Source organism: Somniosus microcephalus, unplaced genomic scaffold (genome assembly GCF_052327205.1).
Source record: "Somniosus microcephalus isolate GS21.2 unplaced genomic scaffold, FLI_Smic_1.0 unresolved_chr9, whole genome shotgun sequence".
In the NCBI taxonomy this organism is placed as follows: Eukaryota; Metazoa; Chordata; class Chondrichthyes; order Squaliformes; family Somniosidae; genus Somniosus; species Somniosus microcephalus.
This window is the reverse complement of record NW_028225187.1, coordinates 26210653-26229282: the sequence shown is the minus strand read 5'-3', so window position 1 is coordinate 26229282 and position 18630 is coordinate 26210653. Positions and strand designations below refer to the sequence as shown.

At 53.9% G+C, this 18630-nt stretch overlaps 1 protein-coding gene across 4 annotated transcripts in view; it reads right to left on the bottom strand.

Annotated features, from left to right (window-relative positions):
- leng8 (leukocyte receptor cluster (LRC) member 8) overlaps positions 1-18630 on the bottom strand; it is a 92242-nt gene that overhangs the window by 57232 nt on the left and 16380 nt on the right. For 3 of the 4 annotated variants that reach the window (XM_085979671.1, XM_085979672.1, XM_085979674.1), the window contains exons 6-11: positions 17011-17272; positions 15123-15270; positions 13813-13998; positions 8267-8566; positions 5966-6115; positions 4143-4440 (exon numbers count right to left, since the gene is read on the bottom strand). In XM_085979671.1, coding sequence (XP_085835797.1) covers positions 4143-4440; positions 5966-6115; positions 8267-8566; positions 13813-13998; positions 15123-15270; positions 17011-17272 — 1344 coding nt within the window. The remainder of the gene's footprint in view (positions 1-4142; positions 4441-5965; positions 6116-8266; positions 8567-13812; positions 13999-15122; positions 15271-17010; positions 17273-18630) is intronic. The other variant, XM_085979673.1, reaches the window with a different exon arrangement.

Here is an 18630-nt window from a genome sequence, read left to right as displayed (position 1 = left end):
AGGTGCTCGGCGAGTCGGGCAGAGGCAGCGCAGCGAGCAGCAGCCAAGCCGACCCGCTGGAGCACATCGGCCGGCAGCTCCTCGGCAGGAAGGAATTCCGACTGGGAGGAGGGGAGCCGAGCATGGCGGCCAGAGGCCGACCCGTGAAGAGAGAGAAGCAGGCCCCGGGCTGTGGAGCGTGCAGCCGGCGACGGTGAAGAGGAGGCCGCATTGGAGCATTCACATCCCGACGATGTGTTCGGCGAGTCGGGCAGAGGAGCGCAGCGCAACGAGCAGCAGCAGCAGCAGACTCACGACACGCTGCAGCACGTCGGCCGGCAGCTCCATTTCGGGTAACTCGCAGTCCGGATGGGAGGAGGGGAGCCGGGCATGGTGGCCGGAGCGGGAGAAGCAGGCCACCACACGTGGAGCCGGCAACAGTGAGGAGGAGGCCGCGGTGAAGAGGAGGACGGAGCGGCTGAGGGACATCGTGCTCCCACTGCCACGGGAAGCCATTGTATTGACTCTGAACGCGGCGCTGTATGTGTAGCTGACGCGTCCCGACGGGGAACAAGCATTCCATTGTACTTGTTACATATGGCAAATAAATCTAATCTGAATCTGATTATTTCTTAACTCTAGCCATGCAAATTCAGTTCTGACCCTTCCAGGAAATCCTCTCTCCAGCACTGTAACATTCTCCTTAAACAATACTGCCACGTCACCTCCTATCTTTCCTGAACACCTTATATCCAGGAGTATTGAATACCCATTCCTGCCCTTTTTTGAGCCAGGTCTCCATTATTGCCACGAGGTCATATTCCCATGTGGCTATCTGCGCCTGCCGCTCACCAGCCTGGCTTCGCGTGTTCACATAGATACACTGTAAACCTATCTTAGACCAACCTGTGCTCTCTCTTAGTCTGACCGCACCCAATACCTTACAATTTCTTGCTTCAGTGCTGTCCGTCTCTCTCAATCCTTTGTTAGTCCTCTAATGCTACATCCTGGAGCCCCACCCTGCCAACTTAGTTTAACCGGGTAAGCACCCAAAAATCTCCATTCTTGCCGGCAATAGTTTCAATGAGATCACCTCGCATTCTTCCAAACTCCAGAGAGTATCGGCTCATTCTACACAATCTCTCATCATAGGACAGCCCTCTCATCCCAGGAATCAATCTAGTGAACCTTCGTTGCACTGCCTAAGGCGTAAGAGCAGGAGTCGGCCATACGGCCCCTCGAGCCTGCTCAGCTATTCAATAAGATCATGGCTGATCATCGACCTCAACTCCACTTTCCTGCCCGATCTCCATATCAAAAACAGGAAGGCAGATTATTATCTGAATGGCAATAGATTGGGAGAAGGGGAAGTGCAACGAGACCTGGGCGTCCTTGTACACCAGTCGCTGAAGGTAAGCATGCAGGTGCAGCAGGCGGTTAAGAAGGCAAATGGTATGTTGGCCTTTGTAGCGAGAGGGTTTGAGTACAGGAACAAGGATGTCTTGCTGCAGTTGTACAAGGCCTTGGTGAGACCACATCTGGAGTATTGTCTGCAGTTTTGGTCACCTTATCTGAAGAAGGAGGTTCTTGCCATGGAGGGAGTGCAGCGAAGATTCACCAGGCTGATACCTGGGATGGCAGGAATGACGTATGAAGAAAGATTGGGTCGATTGGGCTTATACTCGCTGGAGTTTAGAAGAATGAGAGGGGATCTCATTGAAACTTATAAAATTCTAACAGGACTGGACAGACTAGATGCAGGAAAGATGTTCCCGATGGCCGGGGAGTCCAGAACCAGGGGTCATAGTCTAAGGATAAGGGGTAGGCCATTTAGAAACATAGAAGATAGGAGCAGGAGTAGGCCATTCGGCCCTTCGAGCCTGCTCTGCCATTCAATGAGATCATGGCTGATCATCCAAATTCAGTACCCTGTCCCTGCCTTCTCCCCATATCCCTTTAGCCTCAAGAAATATATCCAACTCTTTCTTGAATATATTTAATGAACTGGCCTCCACTGCCCTCTGTGGCAGAGAATTCCACAGGTTCACCACTCTCTGGGTGAAGAAATTCCTCCTCATCTCAGTCCTATATGGCTTACCCCTTATCCTTAGACTATGACCCCTGGTTCTGGACTCCCCGGCCATCAGAAACATCCTTCCTGCATCTAGTCTGTCCAGACCTGACAGAATTTTATAGGTTTCGATGAGATCCCCTCTCAATCTTCTAAACTCCAGTGAGTATAAGCCCAATCGACACAATCTCTCCTCATACGTCATTCCTGCCATCCCAGGTATCAGCCTGGTGAATCTTCGCTGCACTCCCTCCATGGCAAGAACGTCCTTCCTCAGGTAAGGTGACCAAAGCTGCACACAATACTCAAGGTGCGGTCTCACCAAGGCCCTGTACAACTGTAGCAAGACATCCTTGTTCCTGTACTCGAACCCTCTTGCTACGAAGGCCAACGTACCATTTGCCTTCTTAACCGCCTGTTGCACCTGCATGCTTACCTTCAATGACTGGTGCACAAGGACACCCAGGTCTCTTTGCACTTCCCCTTCTCCCAATCTATTGCCATTCAAATAATAATCTGCCTTCCTGTTTTTGCCACCAAAGTGGATAACCTCACATTTATCCACATTATAGTGCATTTGCCATGTTTCTGCCCAATCACCCAACCTGTCCAAATCGTATTGGAGTTTCACGACATCCTCCTCACAGCTTACCCTCCCACCCAGCTTTGTGTCATCTGCAAATTTGGAGATATTACATCCAATTCCCTCGTCCAGATCATTAATATATATTGTGAACAGCTGGGGTCCTAGGACCGATCCTTGCGGTACCCCACTAGTCACTGCCTGCCACTCGGAAAACGACCCGTTTATTCCAACTCTTTGCATTCTGTCGTCCCCAATCCCATGTGCCTTAATTTTGCACGCTAATCTCTTATGTGGGACCTTATCGAAAGCCTTCTGAAAGTCCAAATACACATCCACTGGTTCTCCCTTATCTATTTTACCAGTTACATCCTCAAAAAATTCCAGTAGATTCGTCAAGCATGATTTACCTTTTGTAAATCCATGTTGACTTTGTCCGATCCTGTCACTGCTTTCCAAGTGCTCTGCTATTACATCTTTTATAATGGACTCTAGCATTTTCCCCACTACTGAGGTCAGGCTATAATTCCCCGCTTTTTCTCTACCACCTTTTTTGAATAGTGGGGTAACATTAGCTACCCTCCAATCCATGGGTACCGTTCCAGAGTCTATCGAGTTCTGGAAGATGACCAGCAATGCATCTACTATCTCTAGGGCCACTTCCTTAAGTACCCTGGGATGTAGACCATCAGGCCCTGGGGATTTATCGGCCTTCAGTCCCATCAATTTTCCTAACACCATTTCCCTACAAATACTGATTTCTTTCAGTTCCTCCCTTTCATCAGACCCTATGTTCCCCGGCATCTCTGGGAGGTTATTTGTGTCCTCCTTTGTGAAGACAGAACCAAAGTATGTATTTAGTTGGCCTGCCATTTCCTTGTTCCCCATTATAAATTCCCCTGATTCTGACTGTAAGGGACCTACGCTTGACTTCACCAATCTTTTTCTCTTCACATAGCTATAAAAGCTTTTACAGTCAGTTTTTATGTTCCCTGCAAGCTTACTCTCATATTCTATTTTCCCTTTCTTAATTAATCCCTTTGTCCTCCTTTGTTGAATCCTAAACTGCTCCCAATCCTCAGGTTTACTGCTTTTTCTAGCCAAGAGATGAGGAGGAATTTCTTCACCCAGAGAGTGGTGAACCTGTGGAATTCTCTACCACAGAAGGCAGTGGAAGCCAATTCAGTAAATATATTCAAGAAGGAGTTAGATATATTTCTTAAGGCTAAAGGGATCAAGTGATATGGGGAGAAGGCAGGGACAGGGTACTGAATTTGGATGATCAGCCATGATCTCATTGAATGACGGAGCAGGCTCGAGGGGCTGAATGGCCTACTCCTGCTCCTATCTTCTAGGTTTCTATACTCCAACCCCCTTGCAATAAAGGCCAATATGCCATTTGCCTCCGAATTGGTTGCTGTACCTGCATGCTGTGTGTTTCCTGTATGAGGTCACCTAAACCTCTCTGAACACACACACAACCTGCCCCCCACAGGTACACACACTCACCGAGACCGGCCGGACGGTGGAGGGGTCGGGGGCGCAGGTCAGCCGCAGGTAATGCTTGGTGATCTCCTGGCTGCTGCCCACGATCTTGATGTGGTCCCAGTCGAGGGGCTCGGCCCCGCTGTCGTAGCTGTTGATCTGGAGGACCAGGGGCTCGCCCCGCAGCTTCTTGGGCTGGCCGTGCTGGAAGCGGGCCGCCCGCCTCTGCTTCTTGAACTCCTTGTCGGGGTCCTCGAAGGCCAGCTGGCCGTGGCGCTTCGCCCGCCGGTTCTTCTTGCCGGCTCCCGGCATGTCAAAGTCCCTGCGGTGTGAGTGAGAGAGAGGCAGGGGAGGGCTGTCAGTGCATTTACATAGCGCCTTTCACCACCTCAGGACGTCCCAAAGAGCTTTCCACCCAAAGATGTACTTTGAAGCGGAGTCACTGTTGTAATGCGGGAAACGCGGCAGCCAATTTGCGCACAGCAAGCTCCCACAAACAGCAATATAATGACCGGATAATCTGGCTTTTTTTTTTTATTGATGCTGGTTGTTGTGATAATCATTGAGACTCAGGACACCGGGGAGAACAACCCCTGCCCCACTAACTGCTCGTCTTCCAATCACGGCCGTGGGATCCTTTACATCCACCTGAGAGGGGAGACAGGGTCCTTGTTTAAACGTCTCATCCCGAAGGACGGCACCTCCGACAGTGCAGTGTTCCCTCAGTACTGGCACCGGGAGTGTGGGCCTGGATTATGGGGCTCAAGTCCTGGAGTATATACATCTGCCTCCGACAGTGCAGCGCTCCCTCAGTACTGGCACCGGGGAGTGTGGGCCTGGATTATGGGGCTCGAGTCCTAGAGTATATACATCTACCTCCGACAGTGCAGCGCTCCCTCAGTACTGGCACCGGGGAGTGTGGGCCTGGATTATGGGGCTCGAGTCCTAGAGTATATACATCTACCTCCGACAGTGCAGCACTCCCGCAGTACTGGCACCGGGGAGTGTGGGCCTGGATTATGGAGCTCGAGTCCTAGAGTGTATACATCTATCTCCGACAGTGCAGCGCTCCCTCAGTACTGGCACCGGGGAGTGTGGGCCTGGATTATGGGGCTCAAGTCCTGGAGTATATACATCTACCTCCGACAGTGCAGCACTCCCGCAGTACTGGCACCGGGGAGTGTGGGCCTGGATTATGGAGCTCGAGTCCTAGAGTATATACATCTGCCTCCGACAGTGCAGCGCTCCCTCAGTACTGGCACCGGGAGTGTGGGCCTGGATTATGGGGTTCAAGTCCTAGAGTGTATACATCTACCTCCGACAGTGCAGCGCTCCCTCAGTACTGGCACCGGGAGTGTGGGCCTGGATTATGGGGCTCGAGTCCTAGAGTATATACATCTACCTCCGACAGTGCAGCGCTCCCTCAGTACTGGCACCGGGGAGTGTGGGCCTGGATTATGGGGCTTGAGTCTCCAGAGCAGGGCTCAAACGCATGACCTTCTGACTTGGAGGGGAAGGTGCGGACAATGATCCTTGGTCAGGGTACAACCGCTCCGTCAGAATCCTGACTGTCCTGGATCTAGACACTCAGGGATACGCCTCTCCCCTCCAGAGAGGGGCTGATAGCGACACCCTCACCCTTACCATCACAAAACGAAACACAGAGATTCATCCCATTGCCCCCTCACCAGCAACAGGGACACCCAGCTCCCATCCCACGAACCAAGGACTAGCCGCTGAACCCCCGCCCAGGCCCACCTCATATCCACACCAGCCACGGACTCACTGGGCTCAGGCAGTACCTGAACTCCCCCCTCCCCCACCCACCCCCACGCCGCGCTCCTTACCGTCTGTTCCGCTGCATCCGCCCTCGCCCCCGACCCCGGTCCATCCGCCCTCGGCCTCGCCCCTTCTGCATGGGCTTCCTGCAGCCCGCAGGGCGGTTCTCGCTGCTGGAGTAGGAGCTGCTCTCCGACCCCGAGCTCGAGCCGCTACCACTGCCGGGGAGAGAGAGGTACACCGTCAGACACCCGCGAGAAGCGAGGGGGATACGCGGAGGAGAGAGTGCGCTTGGGGGGATACAGGAAAAGTCTGTGCGATACAGGGAGTGTCTGTCGTATGAGAAGAGATTGAGTAAACTAGGCCTGTATTCTCTTGAATTCAGAAGAATGAGAGGGGATCTCATTGAAGCATACAAAATTATTACAGGGCTTGATAGGGTGGATGCTGGGAGAATGTTTCCCTTGGCTGGGGAGTCTAGAACCAGGGGCCACAGTCTCAGTATAAAGGGTAGGCTTTTCAGGACTGAGAGGAGAAGAAATTTCTTCCCACAGAGGTTGGCGAATCTTTGCAATTCTCTACCCCAGAGGGCTGTGGAGGCTCAGTCATTGGGTATATTCAAAACAGAAGTCGATAGATTTCTGACTAGTAAAGGCATCAAGGGATATGGCGATAGGCCCGGTGAATGGAGTTGAGGCAGATGATCAGCCATGATCTCACTGAATGGCGGAGCAGGCTCGAAGGGCCGAATGGCCTCCTCCTATTTCTTATGTTCTTAGAAGGGGAATGTAGGACTGGGTATTTAGGTCTTAAGAGGGAGAGGGGAGGCGCGTTCAGAGGGTGCTAAGCTGAGCACTGCTCATAGAAACATAGGAGATAGGAGCAGGTGTAGGCCATTCGGCCCCTCGAGCCTGCTCCGCCATTCAATGCGATCATGGCTGATCATCCAAATTCAGTACCCTGTCCCTTGCCTTCTCCCCGTATCCCTTTAGTCTTAAGAAATATATCCAACTCCTTCGTGAATATATTTAATGAATTGGCCTCTACTGCCTTCTGTGGTAGAGAATTCCACAGGTTCACCACTCTCTGGGTGAAGAAATTCCTCCTCATCTCTGTCCTAAATGGCTTACCCCTTATCCTTAGACTGTGACCCCTGGTTCTGGACTCCCCCGCCATCGGGAACATCCTTCCTGCATCTAGTCTGTCTAGTCCTGTTAGAATTTTATAAGTTTCAATGAGATCCCCTCTCATTCTTCTAAACTCCAGCGAGTATAAGCCCAATCAGCACAATCTCTCCTCATACGTCATTCCTGCCATCCCAGGTATCAGTCTAGTGAATCTTCGCTGCACTCCCTCCATGGCAAGAACATCCTTCCTGGAGTACTGCGTTTAGTTCTGGGCCCCGCATCCTCAGGAAGGATATATTCGCCTTGGAGAGGGGGGCAGTGCGGATTCACCAGAATGATACCGGGACTAAAAGGGTTAGACAATGAGGATAGGTATCACAGACTGGGCTTGTGTTCCCTCGAGTTTAGAAGATTAAGGGGTGAATGTAGGACTGGGTATTTAGGTCTTAAGAGGGAGAGGGGAGGTGCGTTCAGAGGGCGCTAAGCTGAGCACTGCTCATAGTGTAGAAGCGATTGTAGGGATGAACCGAGGGAGACAGAGACAGACAGACAGACAAGAGGTCAGAGGGATGAAGTCGATAGAGGGATGAGAGCTTGAATACACGGAGGACGTGAGGCAGCCCAGTACGAGCGGGGGACAGAGAGAGAAAGAGAGACAGACACAAGAGGTCAGAGGGATGAAGTCGATCGAGGGATGAGAGCTTGAATACACGGAGGACGTGAGGCAGCCCAGTACGAGCGGGGGACAGAGAGAGAGAGAGAGAGAGAGAGACACAAGAGGTCAGAGGGATGAAGTCGATCGAGGGATGAGAGCCTGAATACATGGAGGACGTGAGGCAGCCCAGTGCGAGCGGGGGACAGAGAGAGAGAGAGAGAGAGAGAGAGACACAAGAGGTCAGAGGGATGAAGTCGATCGAGGGATGAGAGCCTGAATACATGGAGGACGTGAGGCAGCCCAGTGCGAGCGGGGGACAGAGAGAGAGAGAGAGAGAGAGAGAGACACAAGAGGTCAGAGGGATGAAGTCGATCGAGGGATGAGAGCCTGAATACATGGAGGACGTGAGGCAGCCCAGTACGAGCGGGGGAGATGGAAGAAGTTGTGATTTAAGTTTGTGGGTGGTTGCAGACCACCAGGACATGGGGCCGGCCAAGTGCGAGGGCAGGAGGTATCAACGAAGGGTTTGAAGAAAGTGGAGGAGCAGGAGGACACACATGGCACTGACCCTCCGCCCGGGACCTTACCTCCGGTGATGGCGCCTGTGCGGCGACCTGGACGAGGACCGGGAGCGGGTCACTGACCGGGAGCGGGAGCCAGTGCTGGAGGAGGAGCTGGACTCCCGCGTGAAGACGTTGCGGTAGCCAAAACGGGAGGGCTGGCCGCTGCCCCGCGCCCGCTGCGAGCCCCCGCTGCGGTGGCCCGTTCCCGCGGGCATGGAGCCCCGCTGCGAGGGGCTGGACACCAGGCCCCCCCGGTGGGACTGGACGCTCGGCAGCTCCCAGCGCTTCTTCTTCTGCGGGCTCTTCAACTCGTCCTTGTTGAGGCTGCAGAGAGAGGGGAGGGGGGGAAGTGAAGGAGCCGCAACAGCAATCTAGCCCGCCCATCGCCAGAGATCGACCCCACCCCTCACCACGGGTCACCATACTGCACAGGGTGAGGCCACGCGGCCTATCGTGTCTGTGCCGGCTCATAGAATGAGCTTTCCAATTAGTCCCACTGCACATTCCTCATTCCCCTGCAAGTTCTCCTGCATTCAGCCCCTCGAGCCTGTTACACAGGAACAGGAGGAGGCCCGTTCAGCCCCTCGAGCCTGTTACACAGGAACAGGAGGAGGCCCATTCAGCCCCCTCGAGCCTGTTACACAGGAACAGGAGGAGGCCCGTTCAGCCCCTCGAGCCTGTTACACAGGAACAGGAGGAGGCCCATTCAGCCCCTCGAGCCTGTTACACAGGAACAGGAGGAGGCCCGTTCAGCCCCTCGAGCCTGTTACACAGGAACAGGAGGAGGCCCATTCAGCCCCCTCGAGCCTGTTACACAGGAACAGGAGGAGGCCCATTCAACCCCTCGAACCTGTTACACAGGAACAGGAGGAGGCCCATTCAGCCCCCTTGAGCCTGTTACACAGGAACAGGAGGAGGCCCATTCAGCCCCATCGAGCCTGTTACACAGGAACAGGAGGAGGCCCGTTCAGCCCCCTCGAGCCTGTTACACAGGAACAGGAGGAGGCCAATTCAGCCCCTCGAGCCTGTTACACAGCAACAGGAGGAGGCCCATTCAGCCCCTCAAGCCTGTTACACAGCAACAGGAGCCCATTCAGCCCCTCGAGCCTGTTACACTGCAACAGGAGGAGGCCCATTCAGCCCCTCGAGACTGTTACACAGGAACAGGAGGAGGCTGTTCAGCCCCTTGAGCCTGTTACACAGGAACAGGAGGAGGCCCATTCAGCCCCCTCGAGCCTGGTACACAGGAACAGGAGGAGGCCCATTCAGTCCCTCGAGCCTGTTACACAGGAACAGGAGGAGGCCCATTCAGGCCCCTCGAGTCTGTTACACAGGAACAGGAGGAGGCCCATTCAGCCCCCTCGAGCCTGTTACACAGAAACAGGAGGAGGCCCATTCAGCCCCCTCGAGCCTGGTACACAGGAACAGGAGGAGGCCCATTCAGGCCCCTTGAGCCTGTTACACAACAACATGAGGAGGGCCATTCAGCCCCTTGAGCCTGTTACACTGCAACAGGAGGCGGCCGTTCAGCCCCTTGAGCCTGTTACACAGCAACAGGAGGGGGCCATTCAGCCCCTTGAGCCTGTTACACAGCAACAGGAGGCCCATTCAGCCCCTCGAGCCTGTTACACAGCAACAGGAGGGAGCCATTCAGCCCCTCGAGCCTGTTACACAACAGGAGGAGGCTGTTCAGCCCCTCAAGCCTGTTACACAACAGGAGGAGGCCCATTCAGCCCCCTCGAGCCTGTTACACAGGAACAGGAGGAGGCCCATTCAGCCCCTTGAGCCTGTTACACAGGAACAGGAGGAGGCCCATTCAGCCCCTTGAGCCTGTTACACAGGAACAGGAGGTGGTCCGTTCAGCCCCCTCCAGCCTATTACACAGGAACAGGAGGCCCATTCAGGCCCCTCGAGCCTGTTACACAGGAACAGGAGGCCCATTCAGCCCCTCCAGCCTGTTACACAGGAACAGGAGGAGGCCCATTCAGCCCCTCGAGCCTGTTACCATAGGAACAGAGGAGCCCATTCAGCCCCTCGAGCCTGGTACACAGGAACAGGAGGAGGCCCATTCAGGCCCTCGAGCCTATTACACAGCAACAGGAGGAGCCCAATCAGCCCCTCGAGCTTGTTACACAGCAACAGGAGGTCATTCAGCTCCTTGAGACTGTTACACAGCAAAAGGAAGAGGCCCATTCAGCCCCTCGAGCCTGTTACACGGCAACAGGAAGAGGCCATTCAGCCCCTCGAGGCTGTTACACAGCAACAGAATGAGGCCGTTCAGCCCCTTGCATCTGTTACATAGGACCAGGAGGAGGCCCATTCAGCCCCTCGAGCCTGTTACTCAGCAACAGGAGGTCATTCAGCTCCTTGAGACTGTTACACAGCAAAAGGAAGAGGCCCATTCAGCCCCTCGAGCCTGTTACACGGCAACAGGAAGAGGCCATTCAGCCCCTCGAGGCTGTTACACAGCAACAGAAGGAGGCCGTTCAGCCCCTTGCATCTGTTACATAGGACCAGGAGGAGGCCCATTCAGCCCCTCGAGCCTGTTACACAGCAACAGGAGGAGGCCCATTCAGCCCCTCAAGCCTGTTACACAGCAACAGGAGCCCATTCAGCCCCTCGAGCCTGTTACACTGCAACAGGAGGAGGCCCATTCAGCCCCTCGAGACTGTTACACAGGAACAGGAGGAGGCTATTCAGCCCCTTGAGCCTGTTACACAGGAACAGGAGGAGGCCCATTCAGCCCCCTCGAGCCTGGTACACAGGAACAGGAGGAGGCCCATTCAGTCCCTCGAGCCTGTTACACAGGAACAGGAGGAGGCCCATTCAGGCCCCTTGAGCCTGTTACACAGGAACAGAAGGAGGCCCATTCAGGCCTCTCGAGCCTGTTACACAGAAACAGGAGGAGGCCCATTCAGCCCCCTCGAGCCTGGTACACAGGAACAGGAGGAGGCCCATTCAGTCCCTCGAGCCTGTTACACAGGAACAGGAGGAGGCCCATTCAGGCCCCTCGAGTCTGTTACACAGGAACAGGAGGAGGCCCATTCAGCCCCCTCGAGCCTGTTACACAGAAACAGGAGGAGGCCCATTCAGCCCCCTCGAGCCTGGTACACAGGAACAGGAGGAGGCCCATTCAGGCCCCTTGAGCCTGTTACACAACAACATGAGGAGGGCCATTCAGCCCCTTGAGCCTGTTACACTGCAACAGGAGGCGGCCGTTCAGCCCCTTGAGCCTGTTACACAGCAACAGGAGGGGGCCATTCAGCCCCTTGAGCCTGTTACACAGCAACAGGAGGCCCATTCAGCCCCTCGAGCCTGTTACACAGCAACAGGAGGGAGCCATTCAGCCCCTCGAGCCTGTTACACAACAGGAGGAGGCTGTTCAGCCCCTCAAGCCTGTTACACAACAGGAGGAGGCCCATTCAGCCCCCTCGAGCCTGTTACACAGGAACAGGAGGAGGCCCATTCAGCCCCTTGAGCCTGTTACACAGGAACAGGAGGAGGCCCATTCAGCCCCTTGAGCCTGTTACACAGGAACAGGAGGTGGTCCGTTCAGCCCCCTCCAGCCTATTACACAGGAACAGGAGGCCCATTCAGGCCCCTCGAGCCTGTTACACAGGAACAGGAGGCCCATTCAGCCCCTCCAGCCTGTTACACAGGAACAGGAGGAGGCCCATTCAGCCCCTCGAGCCTGTTACCATAGGAACAGAGGAGCCCATTCAGCCCCTCGAGCCTGGTACACAGGAACAGGAGGAGGCCCATTCAGGCCCTCGAGCCTATTACACAGCAACAGGAGGAGCCCAATCAGCCCCTCGAGCTTGTTACACAGCAACAGGAGGTCATTCAGCTCCTTGAGACTGTTACACAGCAAAAGGAAGAGGCCCATTCAGCCCCTCGAGCCTGTTACACGGCAACAGGAAGAGGCCATTCAGCCCCTCGAGGCTGTTACACAGCAACAGAATGAGGCCGTTCAGCCCCTTGCATCTGTTACATAGGACCAGGAGGAGGCCCATTCAGCCCCTCGAGCCTGTTACTCAGCAACAGGAGGTCATTCAGCTCCTTGAGACTGTTACACAGCAAAAGGAAGAGGCCCATTCAGCCCCTCGAGCCTGTTACACGGCAACAGGAAGAGGCCATTCAGCCCCTCGAGGCTGTTACACAGCAACAGAAGGAGGCCGTTCAGCCCCTTGCATCTGTTACATAGGACCAGGAGGAGGCCCATTCAGCCCCTCGAGCCTGTTACACAGCAACAGGAGGAGGCCCATTCAGCCCCTCAAGCCTGTTACACAGCAACAGGAGCCCATTCAGCCCCTCGAGCCTGTTACACTGCAACAGGAGGAGGCCCATTCAGCCCCTCGAGACTGTTACACAGGAACAGGAGGAGGCTATTCAGCCCCTTGAGCCTGTTACACAGGAACAGGAGGAGGCCCATTCAGCCCCCTCGAGCCTGGTACACAGGAACAGGAGGAGGCCCATTCAGTCCCTCGAGCCTGTTACACAGGAACAGGAGGAGGCCCATTCAGGCCCCTTGAGCCTGTTACACAGGAACAGAAGGAGGCCCATTCAGGCCTCTCGAGCCTGTTACACAGAAACAGGAGGAGGCCCATTCAGCCCCCTCGAGCCTGGTACACAGGAACAGGAGGAGGCCCATTCAGGCCCCTTGAGCCTGTTACACAACAACATGAGGAGGCCCATTCAGCCCCTTGAGCCTGTTACACTGCAACAGGAGGCGGCCGTTCAGCCCCTTGAGCCTGTTACACAGTAACAGGAGGGGGCCATTCAGCCCCTTGAGCCTGTTACACAGCAACAGGAGGCCCATTCAGGTCCCTCGAGCCTGTTACACATCAACAGGAGGGGGCCATTCAGCCCCTTGAGCCTGTTACACAGCAACAGGAGGGAGCCATTCAGCCCCTTGAGCCTGTTACACAACAGGAGGAGGCTGTTCAGCCTCTTGAGCCTGTTACACGGGAACAGGAGGAGGCCCATTCAGGCCCCTCGAGCCTGTTACACAGGAACAGGAGGAGGCCCATTCAGCCCCTTGAGCCTGTTACACGGGAACAGGAGGAGGCCCATTCAGCCCCTCGAGCCTGTTACACAGGAACAGGAGGAGGCCCATTCAGCCCCTCGAGCCTGTTACACAGGAACAGGAGGAGGCCCATTCAGCCCCTCGAGCCTGTTACACAGGAACAGGAGGAGGCCCATTCAGCCCCTCGAGCCTGTTACACAGGAACAGGAGGAGGCCCATTCAGCCCCTTGAGCCTGTTACACAGGAACAGGAGGAGGCCCATTCAGCCCCTTGAGCCTGTTACACGGGAACAGGAGGAGGCCCATTCAGCCCCTTGAGCCTGTTACATGGGAACAGGAGGATGCCATTCAGCAGCCTCGAGCTGGTTATATAGGAACAGGAAGAGCCCATTCAGCCCCTCGAGCCTTTAACGCAGGAATAGGAGGTCCAAAAAGCCTCGCAAGCCCACTGCACAGAAACAGGTCATTCAGCCCCTCGAGCTTGTAACATAGGAACAGGAAGAGGCCGAAATGCAGCACCCGTTGATGCCAGGCGTGATACGTACTCTGGCAGAGGCTCGCTGCTCCAGTCTATCGTGTAGGCCGAGCCATCTTGGAGCCGGGCCTGTAGGACGTCCTTGAGCAGCTTCTCCGTCCGATCCTTGTCAACTTCTGTCTCGCAGGCCGTGAAACATCGCTGCACGTACTCCTTCATCGCCTGTGGCCAATCGTCGGGCTTTGTCGGAGAGCAGCTGCAACCAATCACAGAGCACCTCACATGTCAGGACGTCAAACTAAATGGGTTTACTGGCGGGGGGGGGGGTGTGTGTGTCACCAGTCAACGCAACAACAAATTAAACCCGGAGTGCGTCACCAGTCAGTACATAGAAACATAGAAGATAGGAGCAGGAGTAGGCCATTCGGGACCTCGAGCCTGCTCTGCCATTTAATGAGATCATGGCTGATCATCCAAATGGACTCCAGCATTTTCCCCACTACCGAGGTCAGGCTTACCAGTCTAAAGTTCCCCGTTTTCTCTCTACCACCTTTTTTGAATAGTGGGGTAACATTAGCTACCCTCCAATCCATGGGAACTAAACCCAGAGTGTGTCCCCGGTCACAGTGCAGGAAACTCTTTTTTATCCGGCACCGACGGGACGCCGGTTCATCAAAAATTCCGGATAACTGAGAGCTATAGTTAAAAGATGCGGAGAGCTCCGTATAAAGCAACAAACCCTGTTGCTTAGCAACAGGTGCAGAACAATGGCCACAAGTTCCAAGCATCTCTGTAGCTTAGCAACAGCTGCAGCCACACCCTTGCACAGCAACAGATCGAGGAAGGCAAGTACAATATGAAGTAAAACTTACCTGAACCTACTCCTGAATTTTGCCGGTTAACCGAGGTGTCCGGTTATTTAGGTGCCGGTAAATCGAGAGTTTCCTGTCCATCACACTAAACCCAGAGTGTGTCCCCGGACACAGGACATCACACTAAACCCGGTCACGGTACATCACACTAAACCCAGTGTGTCCCCGGTCACAGTACATCACACTAAACCCAGGGCGTGTCACCAGTCAGTACAACATCGAACTAAAGGCAGTGTCTGGCCATGTGTGTCTCACTATCTCAGTCCATGGTACCGCTGGTCTCTCTCAGTCCCTGAGACCGCGAGTCTCTGTGTCCTAGTCCCTGGGACTGTGTCTCTCTCACTGTCTCTCAGTCCCTGGGACTGTGTCTCTCTCACTGTCTCTCAGTCCCTGGGACTGTGTCTCTCAGTCCCTGGGACTGCCTCTCTCACTGTGTCTCTCAGTCCCTAGGACCGCGCGTCTCTCTCAGTCCATGGGACTGTGCGTGTCTCTCACTGTCAGTCAGTACCTGGGACTCTGGTATCTCTCGGAGCCCTGGAGTTGCTGGGTGTTCTGTTCCGTCCCACTGAAGGTCTGACTGTTGACGATGTACGGCCGTTTCTGGATGTTGAACTTCACTCCCCCGGTGCCAGGAGCCTCTGCAACCACAACGTACACTGCATAAGAACATAAGAAATAGGAGTAGGCCAATCGGCCCCTCGAGCCTGCTCCGCCATTCAATAAGATCATGGCTGATCTAATCCTAACCGCCAATCTACTATCACAGAACCATCTCCTGAATCTAACAGAATTAGACACACAAAATAGGAGCAGGATCAGGCTACACGGCCCCTGGGCCCACTCCACTACCCACAGGGCCATGACCGATCCGAACCTAGACTCATGTCCAAATTCCTGCCCGCTCCCCGTAACCCTTAATTCCCTTTACTTCTAGGAAACTGTCTATTTCTGTTTTAAATTTATGTAATGATGTCGCTTCTACAGCTTTTTGGGGCAGCATATTCCATGGACCTACCACCCTCTGAGTGAAGTAGTTCCTCCTCATCTCAGTTTTGAACGAGCAGCCCCTTATTCTAAGACTATGCCCCCTAGTTCTAGTTTCACCCATCATCGGGAACATCCTCCTCGCATCCACCCGATCCAACCCCTTCACAATCTTATATGTTTCAATAAGCTCGCCTCTCATTCTTCTGAACTCCAATGAGTTGAGTCCCAATCTACTCAACCTCTCCTCATATGTCCATCCCCTCATCCCCGGGATTAACCGAGTGAACCTTCTTTGTACTGACTCGAGAGCAAGTATGTCCTTTCTTAAGTAGGGACACCAAAACTGTATGCAGTATTCCAGGTGCGGTCTCACCAATACCTTGTACAACTGAAGCAATACCTCCCTATTTTTATATTCTATCCCCCTAGCAACGAAAGCCAACATTCCATTGGCCTTCTTAATCACTTGCTGCACCTGCATACTAACCTTTTGAGTTTCGTGCACCAGGACCCCCAGATCCCTTTGTACTTCAGTACTTTCCAGTTTCTTGCCATTAAGATAATAATTTGCTCTACGATTTTTCCTGCCAAAGTGCATAACCTCACACTTTCCAGTATTGTATTCCATCTGCCAAATCTCTGCCCACTTACTTAGCCTGTCTATGTCCCCTTGCAGGTTTTTTATGTCCTCCTCACTCACTACTTTCCCTCCCATCTTAGTATCATCTGCAAACTTTGATATGTTACACTCGGTCCCCTCCTCCAAATCGTTAATATAGATTGTAAAGAGTTGGGGACCCAGCACTGACCTCTGTGGAACACCACTAGTTACTGATTGCCAGTCCGAGAATGAACCATTTATCCCAACTCTCTGCTTTCTGTTAGATAGCCAATCCTCTATCCATGCCAGAATATTACCCCCAATCCCGTGATTTTTTATCTTAAGCAATAATCTTTTGTGTGGCACCTTGTCAAATGCCTTTTGGAAGTTTAAATACACTACGTCCACTGGTTCCCCTTTATCCACCCTATATGTTACTTCCTCAAAGAACTCCAGCAAATTTGTCAAACATGACTTGTCAAGCATCAGCTGAGAATACACAGTTCGGCCGACTGGCAATGCCCCATGGCGTTCCAGAGTGGGCAATGAGCACCACCCACCCAACTCCATCGGTCTGACAGCGGCAATCCCTGGTGGAACCCCGCCCGCCCAGACGACAACGCCCTACCTCCCACCAACCCGACCCCTGTCCTCCTCACACCATCAACCCCCCCCCCCCGCACCCCAACACCGGCCCGACCCTGGCATTCCCACCACACGCAACAACCTCGCTCCGCCATCCAGTCACCGTTCCACTGCACCCGTCCCACCTACACCCCACAGGTGCTCCCCCACAAAACCCGCTCACGTTTCATCCGGTGCCACAGCTGCTGCCCTTTCTTCGGTTTTCCCGCGTCTGGGTACGGACCCTGCTGCAGGTGGCCAGCGGACTGGTGGTGCTGCTGCTGTTGCTGTTGCTGCGCTCCGGCCTGCTGCTGGTTCGAGCCCTGCCCGCCTCCTCCTCCTCCGCCGCCGGCGTGCTTCTGCGCCTGCTGGCTCTGCTGCCCAGCCGCGCCCTGGGCCTGACTGTTGGGGTAGGGCATCCCGTCCTCCAGGCCGGGTACAGGAGGCTGAGGGGGGGGAAAGAGGCAGGGGAGAGCGTTTCAATCCAAAGGACGCAAAGGTCCAGCGTCACGAGTCTAAACCAGTCCTCCCACAATGGTCAGCTCGCCCGCCCGACGGGAACCTCGCCCCCCACATTAGTGTATTATTAATAGATGGCTGTAATATTAAAGTTTGAAAAGATTTATTAGAGTGCGCTGGGGCGACGCGCTGCGGCAAGGGCATGCTGGGACCCCTTACGGCCGGAGTGATGCATCAATGTAATGAGTAAGCTATTAATTAAGTGTGTTTGAGTCATTTATTTCTGTATTGCATGTTGGAGCAACTCTGATGAAAGGTCCTCGACCTGAAACGTTAACTGTTTCGCTCTCTCCACAGACGCTGCCTGATCGGCCGAGTGCTTCAAGCGGTTTCCGTTTATTGCTGCATCGTGTGTTGGGAAGGATGTGGCAATCAGTAACAAGTGGGGTGCCACAGGGATCAGTGCTGGGGCCTCAATTATTTACGATCTATATTGGGCCGGAAATTCAGGTCCTCGCGGGTGCGTACGCACTGGGTACTCACGCGTAGGGCCAACGAAAGCGCCGGTTTCGTGCATACACTGCGCATGCGCGGGAAACCGGAACTTCCGTTCCCTTAAAGGAAGGGGTTCACAGGTTGCACGCGTGCGCCGGAGAGGCAGCGTGTACGCCTGGAACTTCTGTTTTTTTTGCAGGTTTCTCCGGGAGGGCAAGTCTCCAGGAGTTACACATGTAAAAAGCAGTCGCAAGGCCTGCTTTTAACAAGGTAAGTGGTGAATTAAGTACAGGAAACTCTGTTATATCCGGCACCGACGGGACCGAGCTGTTGCCGATCTATCAAAACTGCCGGACATACAAAGTTAATGTTGAAGCATATGGAGGTTTTCATCTCCGTATCTGACAACAAACACTGTTGCTTAGCAACAGCTTCAAACAGTCAGCCCGTACCTTGGAAGCGTCTCTGTAGCTTAGCAACAGCTTCAGAGAGACTTTCCAAAGCCTGACTGTTGGAAAAAAAAGCCACGAGAAGAAAAAAAAAACAAACAAAACGGCTCCTGATTTCTACCGGTAGATCGAGGTTTCCGGACATACAACCTCCGGATAAACCAAAGTCTCCTGTAAAATTTAAACATTTTTTCCACAGATTTATTATTTTTAAATACTTTAAAGAAAGGTAAGTTTATTTTTAGCCCTGTTAAAAACTGTAATTAATTTTTTCAAAAATTTAAATTATTGTTTAAAATACAGGATCCAGGCGTCCCTGTTGCACAGCAACAGGTGCAGGAACCCCGGTTACACGGCCACAGATCCAGGAATGGCCACTACTATGAAGTAAAACTTACCTG